A 25,851-nucleotide genomic window follows, 5' to 3' on the forward strand; every position below is an offset into this window, starting at 1 on the left:
GTAGACACGGGGTTTCACCATACTGGCCAGGCTGGCCTCGAGCTCCTAACCTCGTGATTCGCCTGTCTCGGCCTCCCAAAGTGCTGGGATTACAGGCGTGAGCCACCGTGCACGGCCATCAATTTTTGTATTTTTAGTAGAGATGGGGTTTCACCATGTTGGCCAGGCTGGTCTTGAACTCCTGACGTCAAGTGGTCTGCCTGCCTCGCCCTCCCAAAATGCTGGGATTACAGGCGTCAGCCACCGCACCCAGCCTTAAAGCAAGTTACTTAATTCTCAAAAAAGGTATCTTCAGAGTTATCTAGTCCAATCCCTTCACTAACAGTTGAAGAAGCACCCTGGCCAACACTGGTTGATGGTAGGCAAAGGGCTGAAGTCCAGGTTTCATGACCACATTCTACTCCATAGTACTACAGCTCTCCTGCATAAATCAATCTTGCACCCCTTAACCGGTTATGATTTCCACAAGGTAACAAACATACATATGTATACACATTGCCAACTACAAGCCCCTCTTCCACAGACTCAGGCAGGAGTGTAGGTCCTTTCAAGAGGCTTCCATTTTTCTTCCATAGGGAGCTTAGCTGTTTTGTTAACACATAACCAAAGCCTTGCTCTCACATATTTAGGCAATGCAATCCCCATGACAGAATGTGTATGTAGAAGTCCTCATAAACCAGGATTTCACTGGAGACATCATGAAACTGTACCCTTCCATGACTGGAGAATTGCACAAATGGGGCATCATCACACAAGCACTTGTTCATCACACACACACTCTGGTATAAATCCTCAGTACTGTTCTTGGACATCTCCCCAAATACCTTTTCCGCATGCTCGCTCACATCAGTAGCTCCACTGCCTCTGATCCTTTTACATGAATTTATTTCTATACAATGTTCTAAAAACACCCCTTGGTTTGTACATGTTTTTTTTTTCTTCATTTTTAAATTACTTTATAACAACTGGTTTCCTGATTTTTTTTTTAATTTCCTTTCCTCTGAAATCTGCCATGATTTAAAAAAAAAAAAAAAAAGACAAAAAGAAAAATGCTGTGGCTAGAGGACAGGGGTGGAGAGAGGGAAAAAAAGGACAAAAATAAACAAAACATCAAATATGAAAATTCTCAGAGATAATGCATTTATAAACACAGAAATGGTTACAACAAAGATGGCCGTGATGAGTGGGTATAATATATTTATATATATATATTTATATATAAATCCGTGTCCGGCATCTGACTGTGGCACCTAGGGAGCTAAGTCCAGTCCTTGCGTTTGCCTTGAACTCTCCCTTCTCCACAACACCCCTGTTTTGGAGTTTCACAGATAACACAAAGCCTCCCACAGCTCCTTGGGGGTGGGTTGGGGAGACTGAGAGTATAGGGTCTTTGTAGGCAGAGAAGGAGAGAGGCTTCAAGGAAATCCGTAAAACCATAACCCACACTTCTAAGCCACCTGTGACCAACTTGGGAATTTCTGGCCCCTTGGGGACCACATCTCAGCCCTTGCCCCCTTCAAATAAAAGGAGGTGTAGCCCCTACCCCAAATCTCCTTCTACCAGCAGTCAATAGGAAGCAAAGTGAGACGATGTAGGGGAAGAAATGGCTCTCAGGGACTGAGGCATTTGAGAAACCTCTGTTCTTTTGCAGGCAAGAATAGAACAAGAAGCTGGTTGCATTTGGGGCTCCCTTTTCTCTGTTATCTGGGAGGGCCAGCCTCTAGTCTTACATCAGCCCAAACTTTGAGGATAAGGAGGGTAAGGATAGGGTAAGTGACCACACTGCACAAGTTTCTATGAGGTCATAGCAAATCCTTCCCTTGAGCACCAACCCCCAATTTTAAAAGCTTTGCTTGGGAGGGGAGGCTGCTGGATGACACCATCAGCTCAGTATTCCTTTGCAGTCAGGAGGGCTGATGTTCCTTTTGAAGAAGAGTTCAGAAAAAGGATGGTATCCTGTGAAGGAAAGCCGTGACTGAGGCCCAAGGAGATGGAGCCAAGGCCTGTCAAGGAAGAAAAGGACTTTTCCCACCAAGAGTTGGAGAAAGAAGACACCAGGACTACTTCCTCTTCCCAGTGGGTGGCAGCACGGATCTCTAAGAGCTGGCCAGGTGCTCCACCTGGATGGTGCTGGTGGTGACAGTGAGGCAGATGTCCTTATGATGCTCCGCCGTCTTATACGGGGTCAGGTCAAAGGAACACTGGGGTGGAGGGTTGGGATTGCTGTCCCCACCACCCCCACCCTGGGGGGCTGCCCCAGGAGACTGGAAGTGTGGTGGTGGCTGTTGCTGCTGCTGCTGCTGCTGCTGCTGCTGCTGCTGCTGCGATGCCTGGGAGGCCTGGGCCTGGGCCTGGGCTTGAGCCTGAGCCTGAGCCTGGGCTTGAGCTTGAGCCTGGGCCTGGGCCACTGCTGCTGCCGCTGCTGCTGCCTGCACTTGTTGCTGAAGATCAGGCGGGTTGTGTTTGCGCATATGTTTCATAAGGTATGTTTCCTGAGGGAGATGGTAAAAAGAAGTTGAGGGATAAAGAGGAAGGAAAAGAGATTACTTGTAACTAGCACCCCAGGCTCTGATTCTGCTGTAAGCAGAGTAAGCTTTATACTGGTTTTCTGGAGCAAGACTGAGCAAAACTCAAGTAGCACTTTCAGTGGCTCACTACTGAGAAAAAAAAAGAGGGGAACCTTTAGAAGTCACTGAACATTCAACCGGCAAAGGAATGAGCTATTTTTTTCAAAGACCCCTGAATGAAACAACTTTACAACCCTTTTCTGGAGTCTTATGGAAAATATCTAACTGGGCCAGGTGCGGTGGCTCACACCTGTAATCCCAGTACTTTGGGAGGCTGAGGCAGGTGGATCACTTGAGGTCAGGAGTTTGAGACCAGCCTGGGCAACATGGTGAAACCCCATGTCTACTAAAAATACAAAAAGTTGCTGGCCATGGCGACATGCACCTGAAATCCCACCTACTTGGGAGGCTGAGGCAGGAGAATCGCTTGAACCCAGGAGGTGGAGGTTATAGTGAGCCGAGCCGAGATCACACCACTGCACTCCAGCCTGGGTGACAGGGCGAGACTGTGTCTCAAAAAGAAAAAAAAAAAAAAAAAGAAGAAAATGCCTAACTGAAATCCAGCTCCCCTCAAAATTTCAAGTGGCTTTATTTTGCCTTATGTTTAAGTAAAATGAAGAATTACAGCTTATGAGTCTCTATAGGATTAGGAGATCAGGCATCCCCCAAATTCCTCAGAATGGGTCTAATTAATTTCTGAATATTTACCTGTTCTGCTAAGTTGGAGCTAGGGAGGCAGGGTATTCACTGCAACAGATCTCTACCCAGAAAATGGGGTGAAGTGGACTGTACTCTTAGAGGACTATGAGGAAGGAGAGAAGAAACGGAGCACTCACTGATGTGTATGCCCGACTGCAGATAGTGCAGGTGTACACCTTGGCATGCTTCACTGTGTGCGTAGACAGGTGCACCTCTAGTGAGGCTGCATCCGTGTACGCCCGATGACAGTTGTGGCACTTGAAGGGTTTATCTTTGTTGTGTTGCCGTCTGTGGGACTGAGAAAATTGGGAGAAACCAGAATGAATACATTGTACTCTTCCCTCCTGCCCCCTTGACCTTGATGGAAAGCAAAAAGGTAGGTGTCAGGCCTCCCAGCTTCTCCCTCTATCTGAAGAAAGTAGAAATTGTTTCAAATGAAACTTGAGAAGCTACAGGCTAAGGGTGGAAGCATACCTCATGTAGCACATACCAGGATCCCAAGACAGCTTATGCCCGTCTCACCAGTCCAGTGGTTCTTAAAGTGAGGCATGGGGATCTTTAGGGAACACTAAGACCTTCACAGGGGGCCCACAGGGTCAAAACTCTTTTTTTTTTTTTAGATGAAGTCTCACTCTGTCGCTCAGTTTGGAGTGCAGCGGCACAATCTCGGCTCATTGCAACCTCCGCTTCCCGGGTTCAAGCGATTCTCCTGCCTCAGCCTGCAAGTAGCTGGGACTACAGGCACATGCCACCAGACCTGGCTAATTTTTTTTGTATTTTTAGTAGAGACAAGGTTTCACCGTGTTGGCCAGGCTGGTCTCGAACTCCTGAGCTCAGGTGATCCACCCGCCTCAGCCTCCCAAAGTGCTGAGATTACAGGTGTGAGCCACCACGCCCAGCCAAATCTTTTCAAAATAATAAGACAATGTTTGCCTTTGTCTCTCTTGAACCTGGGAAGTTGCAGTAAGCTGAAATCACACCACTGCACTCCAGCCTAGGTGACCCAGCGAGCCTCTGTCTCAAACACGCACACGCACGCACACACACACAAACACAAAGACGAAAAACCTAACTGAAATCTTGTTCCCCTCAAAATTTCAAGTGGCTTCACTGTGCCTTATGTTTTACATGTAACCCTTACAGAGGTTACATGATGTGTGATAACACAATAGGCCAGATGCAGCAGATCTGAGAATCTACTCATCTAGCTTAACACATTAAAGACCCCTGTGCCAGGTGCGGTGACTCATGCCTGCAATCCTAGCACTTTGGGGAGGCTGAGGCGGGAGGATGGCCTGTGTCCAGGAGTTCGAGACCAGCCTAGGCAAGATAGCAAGACCCCATCTCTACAAAAATGAAAAAAACAGCCAGGTGTGTTGGTGCGTGCCTATAATCCCAGCTACTTGGGAGGCTGAGGTGGAAGGATCACTTGAGACTGGGAGGCTGAGGCTGCAGTGGGCCATGATAACACCACTGCACTCAGCCTGGGTGACAGAGCAAGGTCCTGTCCCAAAAATAAAAAATAGACACCTGCAAAAATGTATAATAATGCCATTCTTCTCACTCAGTTGTTTTGGGAGGGTCTTGGAATATGTTATTTATGTTAACACACAATGGGTTTATTTTTGTTCTTTCTAAACAGATTACTATTATAAATATTTTTCAGGTTTTTCAGTTTTACAACGTCTATGTAGACAGCTATTACCCACATAAACAAAAACTCTTTGGGTCCCTCAATAATGTTTGAGTGTAAAGGAGTCCTGAAAACGCTTGAGAACCACGATACTATTCAAATGGCCCCAAGTCTCAGACTCAAGGTCTTGTGTGGAGGGTGGAACATTTACCTGCAGATTGGAGAGTTGTGTGAAGGCTTTCTCACAGCCTGGGTGTGCACATTTGTATGGTCTATCACCAGTGTGGATTCTACACAGGATAAGAGAAGAAAGGGAAAGAATGTCAGCAAGACCATTTAGGAACTGGCTCAACAAATCTTCTCCAGGCCAATCCTGCTCTCCTAAAGAGGCACATCAGATGGGCCTCCAAGAGGCACCAGCCTTCCTCTCTGATGTGGATCAGGTACTGATGATTTGCTTCTGGTCAATGCCTGCATCACTCAGCTCAAGCTGAGGCTCCTCTCTGCTGGGGGAAGAGAGACTGAGGACTTGGCACCCAAGGAACAGGCAGCCCACAATTTCGCATTCAAGTCAGCTCCTACAGTAACTGTCCTAACGAACATTCAAGAACACAAGATAAACACAATGGCAAGGAAAAAGAAAAGCAGAACATGTCTTCCTTGGCCCCACCTTATAGCCAGAAACAGTCCCCTCAGCCTTGAGCATCACTTCCAGAGAATGTTATGGTAACAAAGAAAAGCAGAGTTACACTGATTGTGGAGAGTAGTAGTGATATTAATGGAAACTCATGAAAACTAAGTGCTTTTTGCAGCCCAGCCCCCTAATGGCAGGAAATGCCTAGTTTAGTACCAATGTGATCTCTTTCCCCAACACCACAGGGCCCTCTGCTAAGATGAGCCAAGGACTTGAGGATGCAGTGACACCCGCTCCTCATCAGCAACTTCAGAACCATCTCTATGACCAGGTGCTTTTCGGGACCTCTGGTATAAAATCTCAAAAACATCACAGGACGTGTCTCTTATTTGTGAGGAAAGCCTGACTCCTCTTCTCAAAGCAAGATGTCTGATCACTTTAAGGTGAGATCATCACATCCACAAGAAGCCGGGTGAGACGGTCTATGGCCTGTAAGTCTGGACTCCAGTTCAACTTGAGATAGCACCAAAGATCATCACTTCTTCTAGTTGGCAGGTTCCCTTCTTCCTAGTCACTCCAGATTCACGGGATAAACACTGGGCATGTTTATGAAGCATGAGTGTTTTCATTTTCTGTTTGCTGATTCTCTCTGAACATTTAGTACGTGTTTTCTTTTGTTCTCTACTCTTGGCATCCCTCAGAGCCTTGCTTGTTACTGTGGGTGTCATCAGGCTGGTGCCCAGCTAATGTCTGATTTTATTTCCTGTTCATAATTGGTGCCCTAAGGGCTAGAGGTATGGTCTTCTCCACTCAAATGCCTCTGTTTTGGCATCAAGGGGCAAATCTTCCAAGATGGGTATATGAGTATTTTCAGGGAGGAAAATTAGAGAAAAGTTGTTTCCACTCCAGGTACGTGTCTGTCTCCCATGGATCAGTGAATATCATATAGTCACTGCAGCTCCCCGACGTAGCTCTTGCCCCAGAGAAGCCCTGTGTCCACTTGAATCTCCAATGTTGTTTGGTCTTCCTTCTCCCAGATGCCAGCCAGGTCTCTCCTCCAGCCAGGTCTCTCCCCCGCCCCCCGCATGCGGGTTGTTGTGTGTGTCCGGGGCGGGGGTGGGGAGGGCATGCCAGCGGGGCGGGGTCAGTAGCCCGCCACTCTCCCTTACCGTGTGTGCTGCTGGAGGTGGGAGAGCTGGCGGAAGGCCTTCTGGCAGTAGGAACAGTTGTAGGGCTTGGCCCCCGAGTGGATACGGAGGTGCTGGGCCAGGTAGGAGGTGTTGGCGAAGGTCTTGGAGCAGTGCGGGCACTTGTGGGGCTTGATGGTCTCCGTGTGCATCTTGGAGTGGATCCTGCCGGAGAGGAGAGGAGGGAAGGGGGGAGGAGGAAGCAGTTCGACACCAGGGGCTCAGCTCTCTGCTGGGTGAAATGATGTTGCTTGACGGATGAGAGCACCCCCTTCCTCCCTCCTCCCAAAAACACTCCAGCCTGGATAGGCAAATGAAGAGGACACCCAGATCTAGGTTGTTGCTGATCGTAAGTCGGTGGCTAGAATGGCAGTGAGATGATGAAGAGCTGCAACCCATGGCTCCTGGTAACCTTAAAGTAGTCAATCTCATCAACCCTCCGCTTTCTCCTAAGATTAACACACTCACCACAGACACCCTGCTTCCAAATAGTAATTTGAACAAAGACCAATACCGCCTGTTCCCCATGAACCTGAAGTTGAATGCACACCTTGGCTCTGAACTGAAGCATATAGTAAAAGCAGGCCTGCTCTGCAGAAGATTTCCAAACACAGACACAGAGAGAAACCACAAAAATTGTTCCAGACTTTGGAATTGGAGACCACAATTTTCAAGGCCCCCCAAATAGCTAGGATATATAATTTCCACAGACAGTAATAGGAGGTTGAGGCTACCAATGGGCAAAGGTGAAAGGGAAAAAAAAATACATGTGGAGAGAGGAGTAGGTGCAGGCAACATGGTCTTAGGGTTCACGGCCAGGTGGTGGGGTAAACCAAGAGCAGCCTTACCGGGTGTGCTGCTGAAGGTGGGAGAGCTGGCGGAAGGATTTCTCACAGAAGTTACAACTGTAGGGCTTAGCCCCTGAGTGTATACGGATGTGCTGGGCCAGGTAGGAGCTGTTGGCGAAGGTCTTGGAGCAATGTGGGCACTTGTGGGGCTTGGTCTCGGTGTGTGACTTGGAGTGGATCTGCATCTCCGACTTGGAGTAGAATGTCAGTGAGCACATCCGGCACCTGAGCCAAGTGAGGGCAATGGTTAGAACCCTTCCCATCAAGAAGGTGTGGCTGAACCCTCCCCTCTACTTCCAAGAGAAGCCCACCTATCTGAGGTCTCTCCTACTCCAACTTGAGAGTAGAGCTCTATATATTCATCTTTACGGCCTAAGCTTCTAACATGGTGCCCAGCACATTATAAATATTCAATAAATGTTTGCTGAATGACTGGACTGCCTCGATGTGCAAAAATGTATTTCAACCAGATAAAACAGAAAAACAGTATGAACTCTGGGCAGATGAGAATTTCAATGGGCCAGGAATATCAGTTAACTTGTTTGCCTTCTGCCTACAGCTTGATTTCAAACATTTAAGGAATTCCTTTCTCTAATGTTCCTATGTATGAAGCACATGCCTCTGTATTCCTCAAGACCCCTAGATGATAATGAGGAACAACTAACTGGATCCTCTCCTGTCTCCATAGATAATTTTCTTCCCTCAGATTTTCCCCTACTTCCTTTTTGGCAGCGATTCCTAGAGGGATGGGGGTGAGGAAGTATCAGAATTATTTGGAGGGGCTTTTTCGAACCATGTATGTCTGCTCTCCACCCTCTTATCTGATGTTGCATCCATCATCTACCCACCCCTTGCCCACAGCCCCTTGACAATCAAGTGAAAACCACTTTTGCAATGACCAACGTAGCTGCTAGGGGAAGGTGCCATCCCTCAAGCATTTGGGAGAAAAATGTTTACAAAACACCTATCTTCCACACTAAACCTTTCCTCTTCCCTAGCACATGGAGCCAGTGTCAGCACTCTGGGTTGACATCAGTAGCACCTGATCGTACTTTCACTCATCCCAAGCTGGTAATCCTTTCCACTCTGGTATTGTCCACCAAATATCAATAAGGAGGCCTCTGAGCAAGTTAAGCCACAACTATTCAGACTTTACTGAGTAAAAGCTATCTTTCATTTTCGTAAACAATTCACCAGTGTAAAATGGGAGCTGGTAGAAAAGGCAATGGCCTGGAAGCCAGGCAATTAGCACAAGTCCCTCTTCTTTGGGTTCTCTCTAACTTATCTTCTTAAGAGAGGCTTCAGATGGTGTGGGATCATGATTTCTGCACTTTTTTCATCTCAGGAGAATTTTTTAGTTACCAGCTTATTGATCCCTGGCAGTTGTCTGAGATGCCCAATCATTGTAGGAGAGAGGGGGAGGCTCTGTTTATAGTGAGCATAATCCAAAGGACACAACCAGTGGGAATCAGGATGCCTGGGTTCTACTCAGGCTTCAGTTACAAACTTGCTCATTAACAGACCTCAATTTTCTGGTCTGTAAAATGGAGAGATAAATTTTTGCCCCCAGAAGGGCCAGCAAACGCCTAGGACAGTCAAAGGTAAGCCAAGTATTCTCCAGTAATAAAACTGCATTCATCTTAAGCCTTAGTGCTGATGGACAAGCTCATGCTAGTAAATATTTCACTAAGACTGAAGTTAGAAGCTGGACACATTGTCACTTGAAGGGCAACTGTACTAAAGTTGCAAACTAATTTCCCTTGATGCTACAATTTCTCAGACAGGTAGAACATATTCATTTTAACCCAAATAAAATCTCGTCAATTTGTGTGTGAGGGTGTTCAATACACAGTTCTGCCCTTAACATTAAGGTTAATTTTAAAAAATAATAATAACCCACTTAGTCAAAGTTTCCAATAAGAGAACTTGCAAAACTTAAATTCATTTATAATGTGCTGGCAAGGGAATGAGCAATCTCAGAAGACACTAGGTATAATAATGATGATGACCACAATGATAATAGTTGCCATTTGTTGTTATGCCTGACAGTGCCAGGCACTAGGTTAGGCACTTCAGACACACTGTTTCTACTCCTCACAACCTGGCAAGTCTTATCCATGTTTTTACAGAAAGGAACACAAAGACTCAGAAAGTAAGTAATTTGCCAAAGGGCAGTTATTCACTACAAAGCCATGATGCCAGCCTACTTTAAGATTCCTAACACCAGAGGTATTCAAGCAGAGGTTGGAATCATCTGCCAGGAAGGGACTGACCAAGGAGATCATTAAAATATTTCCAACTTGAAAATCCTATGAAGTCAAGTAAGAGAGTCCTCTAATGCAAGGTGCTGGGTGGTTGGAAAGAAATTTAGTTTTGGAGAGTCGTGGCAGTCAGCAGGGGATAGAAAAGCCAGCATCCATATCATGGGGTGCCTTCCTCCAGGGGCACCATTCACATCCAACACAATGAGAACGGGGCCCCTTGGAAGCATGCAATGCAATGGCCTTGATTATAATGATTACAATGGCCACTTTGAATTATCATCCATTTTTCCTAAAATGCTCAAAACAATTTCAAATATTCTGACTTTGCCTCAAAACATTTCTACAAGACAGATGAAGGCATGGCTGATCTTCCCATTTTATATATGGGAACAAAGAGTGGGAGATACGTTGACTTGCCCAGAGTAACAGAACCCAACTGCCCCAATACCCAGTCAAATGCTACTGACCACTGAAGAGGGTATGGCTGACCCACACATGCATCAAAACAGAAATTCACTGTGATAAAAAGATTTCTTTTGCCAGGCACAGTGGCTCACACCTGTAATCCCAGCACTCTGGGAGGCCGAGGCAGGCAGATCACCTGAGGTCAGGAGTTCGAGACCAGCCTGGCCAACATGGTGAAACCCTGTCTCTACTAAAAATACAAAAGAATTAGCTGGGCGTGGTGGCGCGCCTGTAGTCCCAGCTACTCGGGAGGCTGAGGCACGAGAATCGCTTGAACCTGGGTGGCAGAAGTTAGAGTGAGTTGAGATTGTGCCACTGCACACCAGCCTGGGCGACAGAGCGAGACTCCGTCTCAAAAAAAAAAAAAAAAAATTTCTTTGGAATGTCAAGAGTTCTGAGTTTCTGAAGAAATTCTGTTTACCTAGGATACAATAAGTCTCCCTTCAATTTCAAAGTTCTTTGTAGTCACCTGGGTGGATGGTCATTCAGGAATTCCAAAAATACTGAATGTGTGAAAAGCCCCATGAGGCTTTCTTCCAACTGTATATGTGCATTTCTTTTAACATATACGGTTTGGAAAGTCCAGAGATAGCTTTAATGTGGGTCACAGTGAAGAAAGGGCAGAATGAGAGGACCCTGATCCATTAGAAGAGCTCTATAGAGTGTTAAAGGATCCTTCTACTACTTCTACAAATTGTATACAGATGTATCTCCATGTCACAATGGCCTCACTTTAAACAAACACATAAGAATCTAGATTTCTATACAATAACTTAAAAGGGATTTTAATTTTATGAACTGATATATAAGAGAATGCCTTTAAATGAATCAAACTTGTCAGGTACCTTTATAATATGATATGATGGAAACATTTTCCAGGAACACTTTTATTGTATAAAGTGGGGTACACCTGTAATAATAAAGCTGCAATGAACTTTTGGATTATAAGCTGGAATTCTGCAGTGCTCAATTCTGCATAGCAACACTCCTCTCATTTTCATTTACAAAGAGCGGTTTAAACACTCTGTAGGCTACTCTCCATAGTAGAACTATACAACACAAATAAAAATAAATGCTAAATAACTATTTCTTAACTTTCTTTTGAAGTTCCCAACATTTCAAATCTTATCTGATATATACTCCCAACAAACGGGAGGCATAAACAGAATTATCCCCATTTTACAGATGAGGAAACTGAGGCCCAGAGAGGGGAAAAGGACTTGCCCAGGGTCACACAGCAAATTCGTGGTGGAGCCGGGAACTGAATCCATGAGCCCAAGGCTCTGTCCATTTCCTGTGCCGCAGTTCCCTTCGCTCCTAAAATGGGAACAACATTGCCCATCTGGGTACACTAAGGAACTAAGGACAGACCCAGACTCCCAGCCATGCACATCTGCCCCTGTCTATATCAAAGCTGTGACAGTAGTTATCCCACTCTATACAGTGCTACCAAACTCCCCAAACCCACTAGGGCACGTGACAGTTCTCAAAGGGATTAAAAGATGTTCAACTTTCAAAGGGCAGGGAGTTTACTTATGTAATTATTTTTATAGAGTATCACATGCAAATATGCATATAATGCTTTTTGGTAAAGGGGAACTTAGAGGAAGTGGAGAATCAAAATGACTTTCATAAATTAGAAAGTGAGCAAAGTCATTCTTTAAGTACATATTCCAAAGGGGGAGGCATCCTATTCCTCCTACCTTCTTATGAAGGCCCCTCCCATCATCCCAACCATGCAGGGTAAGGCAGGCTTAGTGTTCAAACGCGACCCAGGAACTGGTGGATGGCACATAGGTTAGGTGCTTACTAGAAAGGTTTCTTAGAAAAATAGGAATGGAATATGTAGAAAGCAAAAAGGAGCTGCAGCCAAGAGTCTCAAACCCAGCATAAAGCCTTATTACAAGAGAGAAATTCTACTCTGTTACTAAAAAATTAGTCAGTGTTAACGACCCCAAAACAAGGGTTAAAAAAAGGAAAGGGTGAAATGGGTCTTTGCATCCTAACAAGATGCTAGCAGCTCTGCCTCCTATCCTATGATGGGACACCTGACATGCAAGTGGCTCAGAGCTGGGAAGCTGTCAGAGTGTAGCGCCTGACCGGGGCAGAACACAATGAGGGTACAGGGAGAATCACCAAGCCAGGGATCCTCGCCCCATCCTGCCCCTGGCTCTGAGTCTTACCTGTAGGTCTTGCCGTCTTTCTGATGGTCATCATCATCCTCAGGGGAGAGGACATAAGGGTCATTCATCTCGGGCAGCCCTGATTCCAGCATCCGCTTCTTCTTCCGGCCCCGGGGTGGCTTAGGAGCCACACTGCCACCTCCACCACCACCTCCGCCTCCTTCCTCGGTTAGGGTCGATGCTACCTTCTTGGAGAGGTCAGGGACAACCTGCAGGGCTTGTGAGCCAGGGGGAAGAGCTGAGACAATCATGGGAGCCGAAATGGGGAAGGTCTGAGCTGATGATGCTGTGGTCACAAGAGAGCCTGAGGGGGACGTGATTACCAAACCCGGACCTAGGATTGGGAGAAAAAGGAGATGGCGTCATGTTGTTCAGTCCTGATCCTAATCCTATTTCATTTCCCCCAGATCATTGTCTAATTAACCCCTCACCCCCCCGCCAACCCAACCCAGAGTACACAGGAAACCCCAAACCCTGTAGAAAAATAATGGTCTCCTAACCCTTGTCCCCACCCCCCTGGTAACAGTGAGATTTACCCCTTGATTGACTCCCTTCTCTTCTCCACCTCTGAGAACAGGAGACTCCTTGATTCAGAGAAGGAAAGAATGTCACCTCCTCAAAGGCAGGGACCGCATCTTCTACTTCTTTGTATCCCCCACAATGCCTAGCACATTGCTAGGCACACAGTAGGCACTTAATAAAAATTTGATCGAATAATCAAACACATATCCCACTCCCCATGTCCTTGGAGCCCTCCAGCCTGGGGTACTGATCATGGAAGATCAACACCTCAGATTGGAGAAGAGCAGAGTTGCTCACCAGCAGTCATCAGTCCTGTAGACGGCACAGGGACCACCGTGATATTCTGGGTAACGGACGCTTGGCTGTGTGGGGTCAGCTGGTCTGACTTGGACTCTGTGTCCATACTGATGCCTGAGGGCAGGGACACTGAGGCAGGCACTGTCAGCAAGGTGGGGTAGTGAGGTGGGGCCAGACCACAGCCCTTCTCTGGCAACAGCTGGTCCTTCATCTTGTTGATGAACATTGTGTTCTCGATCTAAGAGAAAAGGAAGGGAAGGGAGCACCCTCTTCAGCCTGAGAGGCTGATTCTGCTTGCTCGTGAGCACACTTCAGTGTCTGTCCTCCTTAGGGATCAAGGATGAGCACTTCATACCTCTGGCCTTCTAGAGAGAAGCCCAGGCAGAAACACTAGATAATTCTCAGGGGTGGGGGACCCAGTAAAACAGCATGTGGTGTACCTTCAGTCTCCATAGTAACAGAACTTACTACTGAGAGTTGGAGAGAGCAAGAAAGCAACACCACTTACCTGACCTGAGACTGTGGGGATAGAAGGCCAGAAGTACGGGTTAGAATTGAAGTGAGATTCTTCCATTCTACCTGAAGAAAAAATGAGAGAACATGTCACACTCAGGAATTACTCAGAAAAAGCTAAGCAATGGAGAAGGGGAACTGAAGAGTTCCTGGTCTCCTCTGGCACCTGATCACATGGCTGGGGACTGGCAGTCAAGACTTAGTGTCTAGCACATTAGTCCCTTGGTCAGAGCCCCTTGTCACTGTATCCCCATCCAACAGAGGCTATCCTACTTCATGACTGTGAAAGAACTTATACGTATCACATTTACTCACACAATGTTATTCATGCCCCCTAAAGAAAAACTGGTATCACTTTCCTTTGCTGGCAAAAAGAAACTGAGGTCACGAGAGGGGAGATGATGTAGCTAAGGTCACAAAAAACAAATCACTGACTGACTTGAAAACGGCCAGGTGCCAGTACCTAGCATGACTCCTCTTTCTTTTATTCTTCAAAACTATATTCCTTGAAATACAAATTTTATTTTTTATTTTTTCTGTTTTTGAGACAGGGTCTTACTCTGTCACCCAGGCTACACTGCAGTGGCACAATCATAGCTCACTGCAGCCTCAATCTTCCAGGCTCAGCCTCCCAGGGAGCTGGGCCTACAGGCCGTGTGCCACTATGCCGGACTAATTTCTTTTTTCTTTTTTTTTAAAGTAGGGATACGGTTTTTCCATGTTGCCCAGGCTGGTCTTGAACTCCTAGGCTCAAGGGATCAGCCCACCTTGGTCTCCCAAAGTGCTGGGATTACAGGCGTGAACCACCGTGCCCAGCCAATAAAAATTTCAAGAGTTCCAACCAATATGTCTACAGTTCTGTGTAGTTTGAGAAGGTTCCAGGCCAGAACACAATATGACTAAGAAAATTAAAAAATGAAGACTGGGCATGATGGCTCACACCTGTAATCCCAGCACTTTGGGAGGCTGAGGCAGGTGGATCATTTGACCTCAGAAGTTCGAGACCAGGCTGACCAACATGGTGAAACCCCATCTCTACTAAAAATACAAAATTAGCCGGGCGTGGTGGCACATGCCTGTGATCCCAGCTATTCGGGAGGCTGAGGCAGGAGAATTGCTTGAACCGGGAGGCGGAGGTTTCAGTAAGCTGAGATCGCGCCACTGCACTCTAGCCTGGGGAACAAGAGCGAAATTCCGTCTCAAAAAAAAAAAAAAAAAAATCAGAATCAAAACATACTTTGAGTACCAACTACTATCTGAAGACCACACCCCACCAATCCCACCAAGGTCTAAGAACACCCACGGTGCTACACTGGGCACCACACTTGCTGCGCTGAGCAGTGAGAATCAAAGCACTTCTAGTTTTAAAGTGTCCTGACACTAGTAGTAACCCAGGTTTCCAAAGAGATGCAGAGTAGGCATGATAGTAGGCCAGACTACACACACAGTGCCAGACTCCTGCTTCCTATTTCTCAAAAACTGTGCTTCCGGCTGGGCATGGTAGCTCACGCCTGTAATCCTAGCACTTTGGGAGGCCAAGACAGGCGGATCCCCTGAGGTCAGGAGCTCGAGACCAGCCTGGCCAACATGGTGAAACCCCATCTCTACTAAAAGTACAAGAAATTAGCCGGGGCATGGTGGCGCACGCCTGTAATCCCAGCTACTCGGGAGGCTGAGGCAAGAGAATTGCTTGAACCCAGGAGGCGGAGGTTGCAGTGAGCCAAGATTGCGCCATTGCCTGGGCAACAAGAGTGAAACGCCATCTCAAAAAAAACAAAAACAAACAAAAAAAACTTTCTGAGAAACAAGAAGAAAAGTAACCCCTCCGAATCATGCCAACAAATAACAGATGGGTACAGAACACAGGCATCCCACCACCCAGTTTCACATTCTGATCACTTCTCCTAGCAAGGTTTAATTGGCAGTATGTTGGTCAAGAGCAGCTTCCCAAAATCCTGGACCAGCAAAGATAGAGCCCCACAAAAGGCAAATAAGAGAGTGTGAGACTGGTGAAATGGGGAAACGAGGAACAAAAAAAGTAAATAAATACACAGTATCACCAGGCTGCTACTCTGAGCAAAGCACAACCAAGGTTCAGGCGGGGAAGACCCGTGACAGGCAAGTTGACCCACTGAGGATACACTGGAGGCAAACACTAAGATACTGAGAGCTAAAGGGTAGGCCGGGCACAGAAACTCAGTTGTAAGTACTAAGGAAACGGAAGGATCGTCAACAAACGCGCCGAAGCTGAAAATGACTCTAACATAACTCTGTTCCTTATCCTTTTATAGAAAACATCACTTTTTTTGTTCTATTAAACAGCACCCCCAATTTTCATAAAATCTATAAAGGGAAAAACTGTATTTCAGCCTTTTTTAAAAGTAGCGAGGGTGCAATGTACCAAATCTGTGACTACAACAGCTTCACATAAACAGGCTCACTATTAAATGACCAAAGATCAAGTATACATCAATTCTGTTTTCTGAGTTATAAAACACAATAAAACTAATCAGTCTCTGATACAGGTACTAACTTGGTCCTTCCAGCCATAGCTTTACAAAGGGGTCTTACGGCTGGGTGTGGTGGCTCATGCCTGTAATCTCAACACTTTGGCAGGCCTACGCAGGAGGATCACTTGAGATCTGGAGTTTGAGACCAGGCTGAGCAATATATCTGAGACCGTGTCTCTAAAAAAAAAAAAAAATTGAAAAAAAAAAAAAGAAAAAGAAAAAAAAAGAGGTGAGTGTGGTCGTGCATACCCATAATCCTAGGTATTTGGAAGGCTGAGGTGCGAAAACTGCTTGAGCCCAGGAGTTCAAGACTGCAGTGAGCTATGAACACACTACTGTACTCCAACCTGGGTAACAGAGCAAGACCCCAACTCCAAAAAAAAAAAAAAAAAACAAAAACATGCAAGTTGCGGTGGCTCACGTGTGTAATCCCAGCGCTTTGAGAGGCTGAGGTGGACAGACTGCTTGAGTCCACCAGCATAGGCAACATGGTGAAACCTTATCTCTACAAAAAATACAAACATTAGCCAGGCATGGTGGCAGGTGCATGTAATCCCAGCTACTTGGGAGGCTAAGGCAGGAGAATCATTTAAGCCCGAGAGGCAGAGGCTGAAGTCAGTAGAGATTGCAGTCCAGCCTGGGTAACAGAGAGAAACCCTGTCTCAAAAACAAACAAAAAACAAAACAAAGCAAAGATGGGAGTCTCACATTTTCAGGCAACAGAATCAAGATACAATCAGATCACAGTTTAAGAGAATTCAATCTTGCCAAACTTTTTGGGAAGGAGCAATCACATCTTTTACATCTGTATCTTACAAATATCCCCAACATACGACTTTATCACCTAAGACACAATTACATATTTAATGAATTGAACAACGGTAGACTACCTACATATAGATTTTGCAGACAATGCTAGGGGTTCAAGTCTTAATCCATAATCCCTGTCTAACCTTCTAGTGGAAAGAAATGAAACAGACAAGAGATAAGAGTGGTGATAAATGGTGGGAATTAAGTAGAGAATTAAGATGGAGAGAATGGGTGTGGTGGCTCATGCCTGTAATTCCAGCACTTTGGGAGGCTGAGGCAGGTGGATCACTTGACGTCAGGACTTTGAGACCAGCTTGGTCAACATGGTGAAACCCCATCCCTACTAAAAATACAAAAATTAGCCAGGCATGGTGGCACAGGCCTGTAATCCCAGCTACTCAGGAGGCTGCGGCAGGAGAATTGCTTGAACCCAGGAGGTGGAGGTTGCAGCGAGCCGAGATCTAACCACTGCACTGCAGCCTGGGCAACAGAGCAAGACTCTGTCTCAAAAAAAAAAAAAAAAAGGATTAAAAATAATAATTAGGAGGGAGAATAAACGAAAGAAAGGGCCAATGTATAATTTTCCCCAAAGAATCAAGGAAGTTGGCTGGGTGTGGTGGCTCATGCCTGTAATCCTAACACTTTGGGAGGGCGAGGTAGGTGGGTCACTTGAGCTCAGGAGTTCAAGATCACCCTGGCCAACATGGCAAAACCCCATCTCTAATAAAAATACAAAAATTAGCAAGGTGTGGTGGCACACACCTGTAGTCCCACCCAGCTACTTGGGAGGCTGAGGCAGGAGAATCACCTGAGTGCAGTAAGTCAAGATTGCACCACCATAGTCCAGCCTGGGTGACAGTGCAAGACCCTGTATAAAAAAAAAAAAAAAAAAAAGAATCAAGGAAGTAAAGTAAATGCACTATGGATGTGAAAACGTAGGAAGGAGGAGGCTGAGCACGGTGGCTCATGCCTGCAATCCCAACACTTTGGGAGGCCAAGGCGGGGGGATCACAAGGTCAGGAGTTCAAGACCAGTCTGGCCAAGATGGTGAAACCTTGTCTCTACTGAAAGTACAAATATTAGCCAGGCATGGTGGCGCACGCCTGTAGTCCCAGCTATTCAGGAGGCTGAGAAAGGAGAATCACCTGAACCTGGGAGGTGGAGGTTGCAGTGCGCCAAGATCGCACCACTGCACTCAAGCCTGGGCAACAGAGTGAGAATCCGTCTCAAAAAAAAAAAACTGGCAGACAATATCACCACTATCATTATCATTAAAACTTATTAAGCACTTATTGTGTTCAAGGTAGTGTTCTAAGCACTTTACAACTACTACATCATTTAGTCCCTGCAACAATGACGTAGGTACTGTAACTCCCATTTGAAATGAGGAAACTGGAGGCACAGAGTCCAACAGTAAATAGCAAAGCAGGAATGTGAATCCAGGCACCAAAGGGCAAGTTAAGGAAAGGGGTTCTACAAGGAACCAAAACCATATAACTGTAGTACACACTTTCTGATGTTATGGCTTGATCCAGGAAATAAAATTTAGAATATTTCCAGGAATGAACTATGTTATTTTCCACCTAGTTCTCAAAAAATGTTTTCAAAATTGAAGTTTCTGATAACAGCAAAATGACATGCAGTTCAAGGTCATATTCCTTATTCTGTGAAACCTCACTTAGCTACCAAGATAACCTACTTTAGGATGACAGAGCCTGAATAAAGAGGCCGGACTTTACAAAGGAAAATAAATAAAAAGCCCCTCCACTTACTTGGATGCCTAGTTTATTGCATCCAGTAAACTGGTATGTCTGGTCCAAGGACAAGACACTACATATGCGTGACCAGCTTCCGATAAATAGGTCAGCCCAAAAGGGAGACCACAGAGAGAACTGCTCATCCAACTATAAGCAACCTTTACCAGCAAAATGACACCTGAGAAATGCTATGCCACTGTGCTACTGATGAGGCTGACTTCATCTTTGTACTCCTGAAATGAGATCAATGGAGAGCTAAGAATCAAAACTATTGCTAGAATACAATGTAAATGGCGCCCCCTAGAGTTGTGTAACAGGGCGTTCTGGGGCCAGATCACTCAAATATCTGCTTACTGTCTGTTTTACCGCTTACTCTATCTTTCGTGGAGGAAATTTCTCCAAATCATCCCAACATTCAATCAGGCACATATCAACATTCTTATCACCCAAAGAAGCCCACTGATGTTACACAGAAAACTCATGTCTACACAGAGAGTGCCAATTTTAATGATTATGCCTATATATTTAAAGAAAGTACTTTGGGAGGCCAAAGTAAGAGAATCACTTGAGCCCAGGAATTCAAGAACAGTCTGGGCAAAATAGGGAGACCCTGTATCTACAAACAATTAAAACGTCTCTACAAAAAATTAAAAAAGTAGCCGGGCATGGTGGCTCACACCTGTAGTCCCAGTTACTTGGGAGGCTGAGGCAGGAGGATTGCTTGAGCCCAGGAGGTCGAGGCTGCAGTCAGCCATTATCACGCCACTGCACTCCAGTCTGGCCAAAAGAGTGAGACCCTGTCTCAAAAAGAAAAAAGGAAAAAAAGAAAAAGAAAGAAAAGAAAAAACAGAAGAGAAGGAAAGATATAATTTGGTGGAAAGAAAAATGCTGGCAGGCTGAAAATCTGGGTTCTCGTATCAACTTTACTATTGCACCAAGCCTCAACTGTTCTGTTAATAGGAAGGGAGGTTTACTGCTGGGCGAGGTGGCTCACACCTGTAATCCTAGCACTTTGGGAGGCCGAGGCAGGTGGACTGCCTGAGCTTAGGAGTTCAAGACCAGCCTGGGCAACATGGTGAAATCCCGTCTCTACTAAAATACAAAAAATTAGCTGGGCATGGTGGCATGCGCCTGTAATCCCAACTACTCAGGAGGCTGAGACAGGGAACTGCCTGAACCTGGGAGGTGGAGCGGAGGTTGCAGTGAAAGGAGATCACACCACTGCACTCCAGCCTGGGCGACAGAGTGAGACTCAGTCTCAAAAAAAAGAAGGCAGGTTTACTCTAATTAAGTTGGAGAGTAATTTTCTCTTATGAGATACAAGGAACTACATATTCCTTCTCCAATCTCAAATCTCAGAAGCCCTCAGGAGATAAAGAAGAGAGACACTATCAAGTATTAATAATAGTCGTGAAACACGGTAGGACTTGAACTCTTGGACCAGAGCTTTGTCTATCTGACCACATCCTTCCATAATGCTACCAACCATCCAGGGATAAAGATGACATGGCCTCCAGCAGGTGTTTTTGGCAGATATGGTGAAGACCACCATCTCTTTCCCAGAACCCACTAATTGTTTTTTACTGTTGTTTTTTCAAATAAAGCATGATTTTCTTTTCCCAAGAAAACAGCATTCCCTTAACACAACCAACCCTTAGAAAACCATGAAATACACTCATCAAGTTCAGTAGCTAGAGAATGGCCTTGGGAATCAAGACTTCTGAATTCTTTTTTTTTGAGACAGAGTCTCATTTTGTTGCCCAGGCTGAAGTGTAATGGCGTGATCTCAGCTCACCGCAACCTCCACCTCCTGGGTTCAAGCAATTCTCCTGCCTCAGCCTCCCAAGTAGCTGGGATCACAGGCGCTTGCCAACACATCTGGCTAATTTTTGTATTTCTAGTAGAGACGGGATTTTGCTATGTTGGCCAGGCTGGTCTCGAACTCCTGACCTTAGGTGATCCGCTCTCCTCAGCCTCCCAAAGTGCTGAGATTACAGGCGTAAGCCACTGTGCCCGGCCAAGACTTGTGAATTCTAATTCTAGGTCCTATATCAGTGGATGACTCTTAACTATTTAAGTGGATGAATTAACCATTTTACTAGGTTTCTATCAGGATGGAGGATGGAAGAGGATGAGGCCTGTATAAATAAGTTTGTAAGGCATATGGTGATGAGATAAAGGCAGCACAAAAAAGAGAAAGAATGAAATGCCCCAAGTGCTCCTGAAAGGAAGAGTTACAGAAACACTTCCACAAGATGAGGACTATTAGCGACAATTAGTGAAAATTACATAAGGACTACATAATTACAAAGGAACTACCCAAAAGTAACAAATCTATAGCCTCCGGTTTAGAAATCATCTACAAGTAGCATCAACAAGAAAAAGATGGAAAAAAACAATCAACTTGAATTCAACTACAGAAAGAACTTAAGACACTATTGAGAAACCATTCCAAAACACACAACTGCAGAAAGGTTACCTTAGCTCAAGACTTGAAATAAAGAAACACAGAGAAAGTTTTTTTTCTCCAAAAGGAAACAAAATCTCTTTCTCTCAGGGTCTAAAGACATTCAAGAAGGGCCATCCCAGTAGGATGTGTGAGGCTTTCCTGCCAGTATCCATAAACTCTTCCAAGTACAAGTAACTCAGAACAAATGCACCCCAATGTTACTGGGAAACATCATCACACCATACACAAACAGACTAAACAGGACTGCTACCACCACACAGCTGGCAACCTGGGCCAACAGCTTCTAGCCTGGGCACCACCGGACCACTTTACCCTGCATCCTGTGGGAGGGACGGCACGGTGGTTCTCCTTGCCCTGTCTGTTCCACTATAAATGATGGATCTGGGGAATGTGAGGCCAAAATAAATAAATAAGACTGGAGAAGAAGAGATATGTACCCAATATTTAATCAACAACTTGGCTCAGAAACCCACAGGGCATTTTATAAACCAACCTCTGGGATCATAAGTTCTGAACTCAAACTCTTTAGGTCCACTCACTGTCATTTTCAGGCTACCCGAAACTCTTCCAGACCTACTTCTGGAGTCTACTCCGTACAGTTTTATCCACTTCACTCCAAACTACCCATGAAGCAGTTTTTTTTTTCCCCTGAAAATTTCATCTTGCCATACCAAATTCAAATAACCCTGTGTCACAGATTCTAATCACTCCACAGACCCACTTCTAACACTCCACTGGACTATTTGGGATAGGAACTCCATTCTAAACTCAGCCCTGCTTGTTCCAGACACAGGAAAGCAATTCCATAAGGACTATATTGGCATTTAGTGTCTTTGTGTCCCAAAGCAGAATAAAAATTTCTCCTTTGGACACAAGGCAACACTATTCAGTGGCTTCACCTGAGCATTTCATATTTCATTCCTGATGAGCATTAGTAGGAATGGAAAGTGATGGGGGATAGCGCCAACTTTTTACACAAAAACTTCCTGACCCTCAAGAGATAATACAAAAAAACTGATTTCTCTCCCACAACAATCTCAGCATTACAATTGCTATTACTTTAAGTATTCTATCACATTGTGAAACACACACACGCCCCATTTGGTTGTGACCCCTTCTCCCCCAAAACCAGAAAAGCCATTAAGCCAAAAATTATCTTACCCTCTCTCTCTCTTCCTCCTGCCGTCTTATTCCTTCTCCTTTCCAGGGCTCCTGAACTTTCTGTAAACAAATTGTCTAGGTTACAGGGGCCAGGCAGGGTGCAGCCACCAGAGAACTGTGGAGAACCTCAGGAATTATTTGTCGGCAGTCAGTCTGGAAGGCAGGCAGACCCCCCAACCAGCAATCCAAAGACGGGTGAATATAATAACAGCAGTCTAGTGCTACCCTCTACGTGGATACGAGAGAAATAAATCCAATTCCCAGAAACTAAGACGAATTCTATCACCAGCGTTTGGGTTTCACTCCTAGGCTCAGAGACTGGTCCTTGTTCGCTCCCAGGCCACAGGTAACCAGGGGTCAGAGAACAGAAGAGATGGAGGAGGAGGAGGGTCTCTGCCCCTGAGGAGTGGCTTCAGAAGGCAAAGCTGAGGGCTGGGGGATGCACAAGACCTTGTGTCAGGCACAGTGCCAGTTCAGGCCCAGCCACTTCCTCTAGCCTTCCCCCCACTTCTTCGAGGACTTCGCCCCCTGCCTACCCGAGGCCTTGTGCCAAGAAGTACCTCCCTCAGCCTGCACCGTGGTCTATCTACTGGAGACCCCAGCTGTCCCCTCAAAACCTTCGCTCCCCTGAGACAGTTCCTGGGAGCCTTCTCCTGATGTCGTCCCCTACCCCTTTCTCAAAGACCCTTCCTTGGGACGTCCCTCCTTCCCCTCCAGGGAGCTGAACTCTGCCACCCACCAGACAGGCACCCGCCCCCTAAACCCCCCCATTCCTCCCCATCGCCCGCTCCTCCACAACCACTTCCGGTTCCGGGACGGACACACACACAGTCACATCGTGGACCCCCCCTTCCCCGCCTGCCCAAGGAAAAGGAGAGGGGGGAGGAGCAAGCAGCTTGGCGCGCGCCGGCTGTAGCGGCGCGAGACTCACCGGGCGGCGACGGCTGCGGCGGCGCCAGAGCCTGAGCCAGAGCGCGGGAGGGGCGGCGTTTGCTGGGAAAGGAGGGAGCCGAGTGGGGTGGGAGGACCAGGAAGGGGCGAGGGAGGCGAAAAAGCGCAAGGCGCAGCGCGCGGGCACGCACTTCTGGCGCGAGACAGACCCACACACTCACACGCACGGAACGCGCGAGAGACACCCGCAGGGCGGGGGCGCGAGGTAGTGGGTGGCCCCCCCTCCTTGCCGCCCTCCCCGTGCACTCACCCGGAAGTGGTGCTGCAGCTCGTGCTCCCGCGAACCCCAGTTCCTCCACGCCCCCCTCCCTCCCCCCAGCAGGCTCAGAGAAGAGCTCTGCGGAGAAAAGGCGGGAGCGCCGGAAACGAAAAGGGGGGAGGGAGGGAAATAGCAATGTAGGGGGGGCGCTAATGGAGAAAGAGGGGCGTGCAGAAGCCGAGTCACTTCCGGGAGTGGCTGGAACACATCCGGCGCCGCTAGCGCTGCGAGATATTCAGGGCAGAAGTTACGATAACTCGGGGCGGAAATAGCTTCTGCCCGGCGACTGGGAAGAGGGGATATGACGCTATAGCGGAAGTGAAGGCGGGTTCCGCTAGGGGCAAAAGCTGAAAGCGGAGGACTGCGGCCCTGGGCTTCCGGAAGGGACATCTGGGGAAGGTGGGGGGGGGGGTTGGAAACGCGACAGGTTCATGAATTATCCATCAAGGTAGGAGAGGAGGTGTGGGTTCTTCAGATGCTGGGACCCCGTTTCTCTTCCCTCTGGATGCTGAATAAGCTGATGTAGGAAATTACCATTATTTTTTCTGATACCCCCAAGAATGTCTCAATGCTTTGAATATGCGGGAAAGGACTAGGACGTATCCTTGTTTTTCTGAGGTCCCTACTTAGGTCCAGTTAGAAACTCTCCCAGCCATCAAAATCTGTCTCTCTGACACATCCCTTACTTTCTTTACTTTGGTCTTTTCTTGTTGCCCATACCCACATCTCTATCCCCTTACCCTGTTTTACTTTTAAATATAGCACTTATTACTGCCTGATTTATTGTTTGCTGTCCACCTCTCCCCACTAAAATATTGGCTACAGGACAGCGAGGACTGAATTGTTCGTTGCTGTATCCTCATATCCTGGCAGTTAAGTAGTCTGTAAACTCTTGTTGTATAAATGAACTATAGTTCATTATGAACACCTAATATGAACCCTTTTAGGAAGCCTTGCCTGATTGCTCCAACCTGTAATGGTCCCTCTGAATTCCCATAGCATTTAATACGTACCTTTTATTGATATTTTAACTATTTCATACATGTGATTCCCCAGCAAGATTGTCAGCTCCTCATGGAAGGAAATACGTTGCTTTGCTGAGCATATAGTAAATGCTGAATATGTTGTTTGAACAAGTGAATGCTGTTACAAGCGTGCACCCCGACCTGGCCAGAATCCCCCTGGGCTCAGCTCTAAGCAGAACTGAGGTCTCTCCTACTAATGGTAAGAGCCTCTTGCTGAGAAAAATAACCTTTTTTTTTTTTTTAAAGACAGAGTGTCACCCTGTTGCCCAGGCTGGAGTGCATTGGTGCCATCTCGGCTCACTGCAACCTCTGCCTCCTGGGTTCAAGCGATTCTCCTGCCTCAGCCTCCCTAGCAGCTGGGATGACAGTCGTCCGCCACCACACCGGGCTAATTTTTTGTATCTTTAGTGGAGTCGGGGTTTCACCATGTTGGCCAGGCTGGTCTCGAACTCCTGACCTCAACTGATCCACCTGTCTCAGCCTCCCAAAGTGCTGGGATTACAGGCATGAGCCACCATGCCCAGCAAAAAATAACTTTAACAGAAATAATTATAATGCTCATTTTACAGATAATGAAAATAAGCCTGTAAAGGATTAAGTGATTTTTCCCCCCAAGGTCAAAGCAAGAAAGTAACAAAGTACACCTTTAAATATTTAAATAGATGATGCATTTCATTGTAATTGTAGTTTGTATCTTTTTTAAAGTGTCTGTTCCCTTTATCACATTTTTGGGCTCAGCACTCAGTCTCTGTTGACTGAGTAGCAACAGTTGGCAGAGTAAGGATTTTAAGGGCTCAGATGTGACCAGACCTATTGCTGTGTGGGTTAGAGATTGCTGATTCAAAAAACCTTGACATTAGGGGCTGGTATTGAAAGGTGGGAACAGGAAATAGTAATGATAGCTATATGTTCTGGTTCTCCTCCTGCTCTTTTCCTATTTACGTTAACTGGGCACTTCCTGGGTCTCAGTGTCTCCGTCAGCCCTATTCCTGCCCTTGCTATAAGAAGGAAGTTTCCTAGCTACTTGGGAAGTTGAGGCAGGAGAATCACTTGAACCTGGGAGGCAAAGGTTGTGGTGAGCCAAGATTGCGCCATT

General features: G+C 46.3%; 1 protein-coding gene across 28 annotated transcripts; it reads right to left on the minus strand.

Annotated features, from left to right (window-relative positions):
- Positions 1–1,123: 1,123 nt before the first annotated feature.
- ZNF384 (zinc finger protein 384) lies at positions 1,124–23,927 on the minus strand. 28 transcript variants are annotated; one of them, XM_063693791.1, is made up of 13 exons: positions 23,722–23,916; positions 23,452–23,513; positions 22,521–22,580; positions 13,808–13,878; positions 13,300–13,537; positions 13,017–13,064; positions 12,481–12,814; positions 11,522–11,614; positions 7,569–7,793; positions 6,703–6,885; positions 5,111–5,189; positions 3,404–3,562; positions 1,124–2,492 (listed from the first exon to the last, which is right to left on the minus strand). In XM_063693791.1, the coding sequence occupies exons 4-13, from the start codon at positions 13,871–13,873 to the stop codon at positions 2,097–2,099; spliced, it is 1,821 nt and encodes a 606-aa protein (XP_063549861.1). In that variant the 5' UTR covers positions 13,874–13,878; positions 22,521–22,580; positions 23,452–23,513; positions 23,722–23,916; the 3' UTR covers positions 1,124–2,096. The 28 variants fall into 28 exon arrangements, with proteins under 28 accessions (XP_063549861.1, XP_018894571.3, XP_055214500.1 ...); XM_019039026.4 differs by lacking the exon at positions 23,452–23,513 and having other exon boundaries at positions 23,722–23,927; XM_055358525.2 differs by having other exon boundaries at positions 23,452–23,912.
- Between the last annotated feature and the right edge of the window lie 1,924 nt (positions 23,928–25,851).

The sequence above is a fragment of the Gorilla gorilla genome, chromosome 10 (genome assembly GCF_029281585.2).
Source record: "Gorilla gorilla gorilla isolate KB3781 chromosome 10, NHGRI_mGorGor1-v2.1_pri, whole genome shotgun sequence".
In the NCBI taxonomy this organism is placed as follows: Eukaryota; Metazoa; Chordata; class Mammalia; order Primates; family Hominidae; genus Gorilla; species Gorilla gorilla.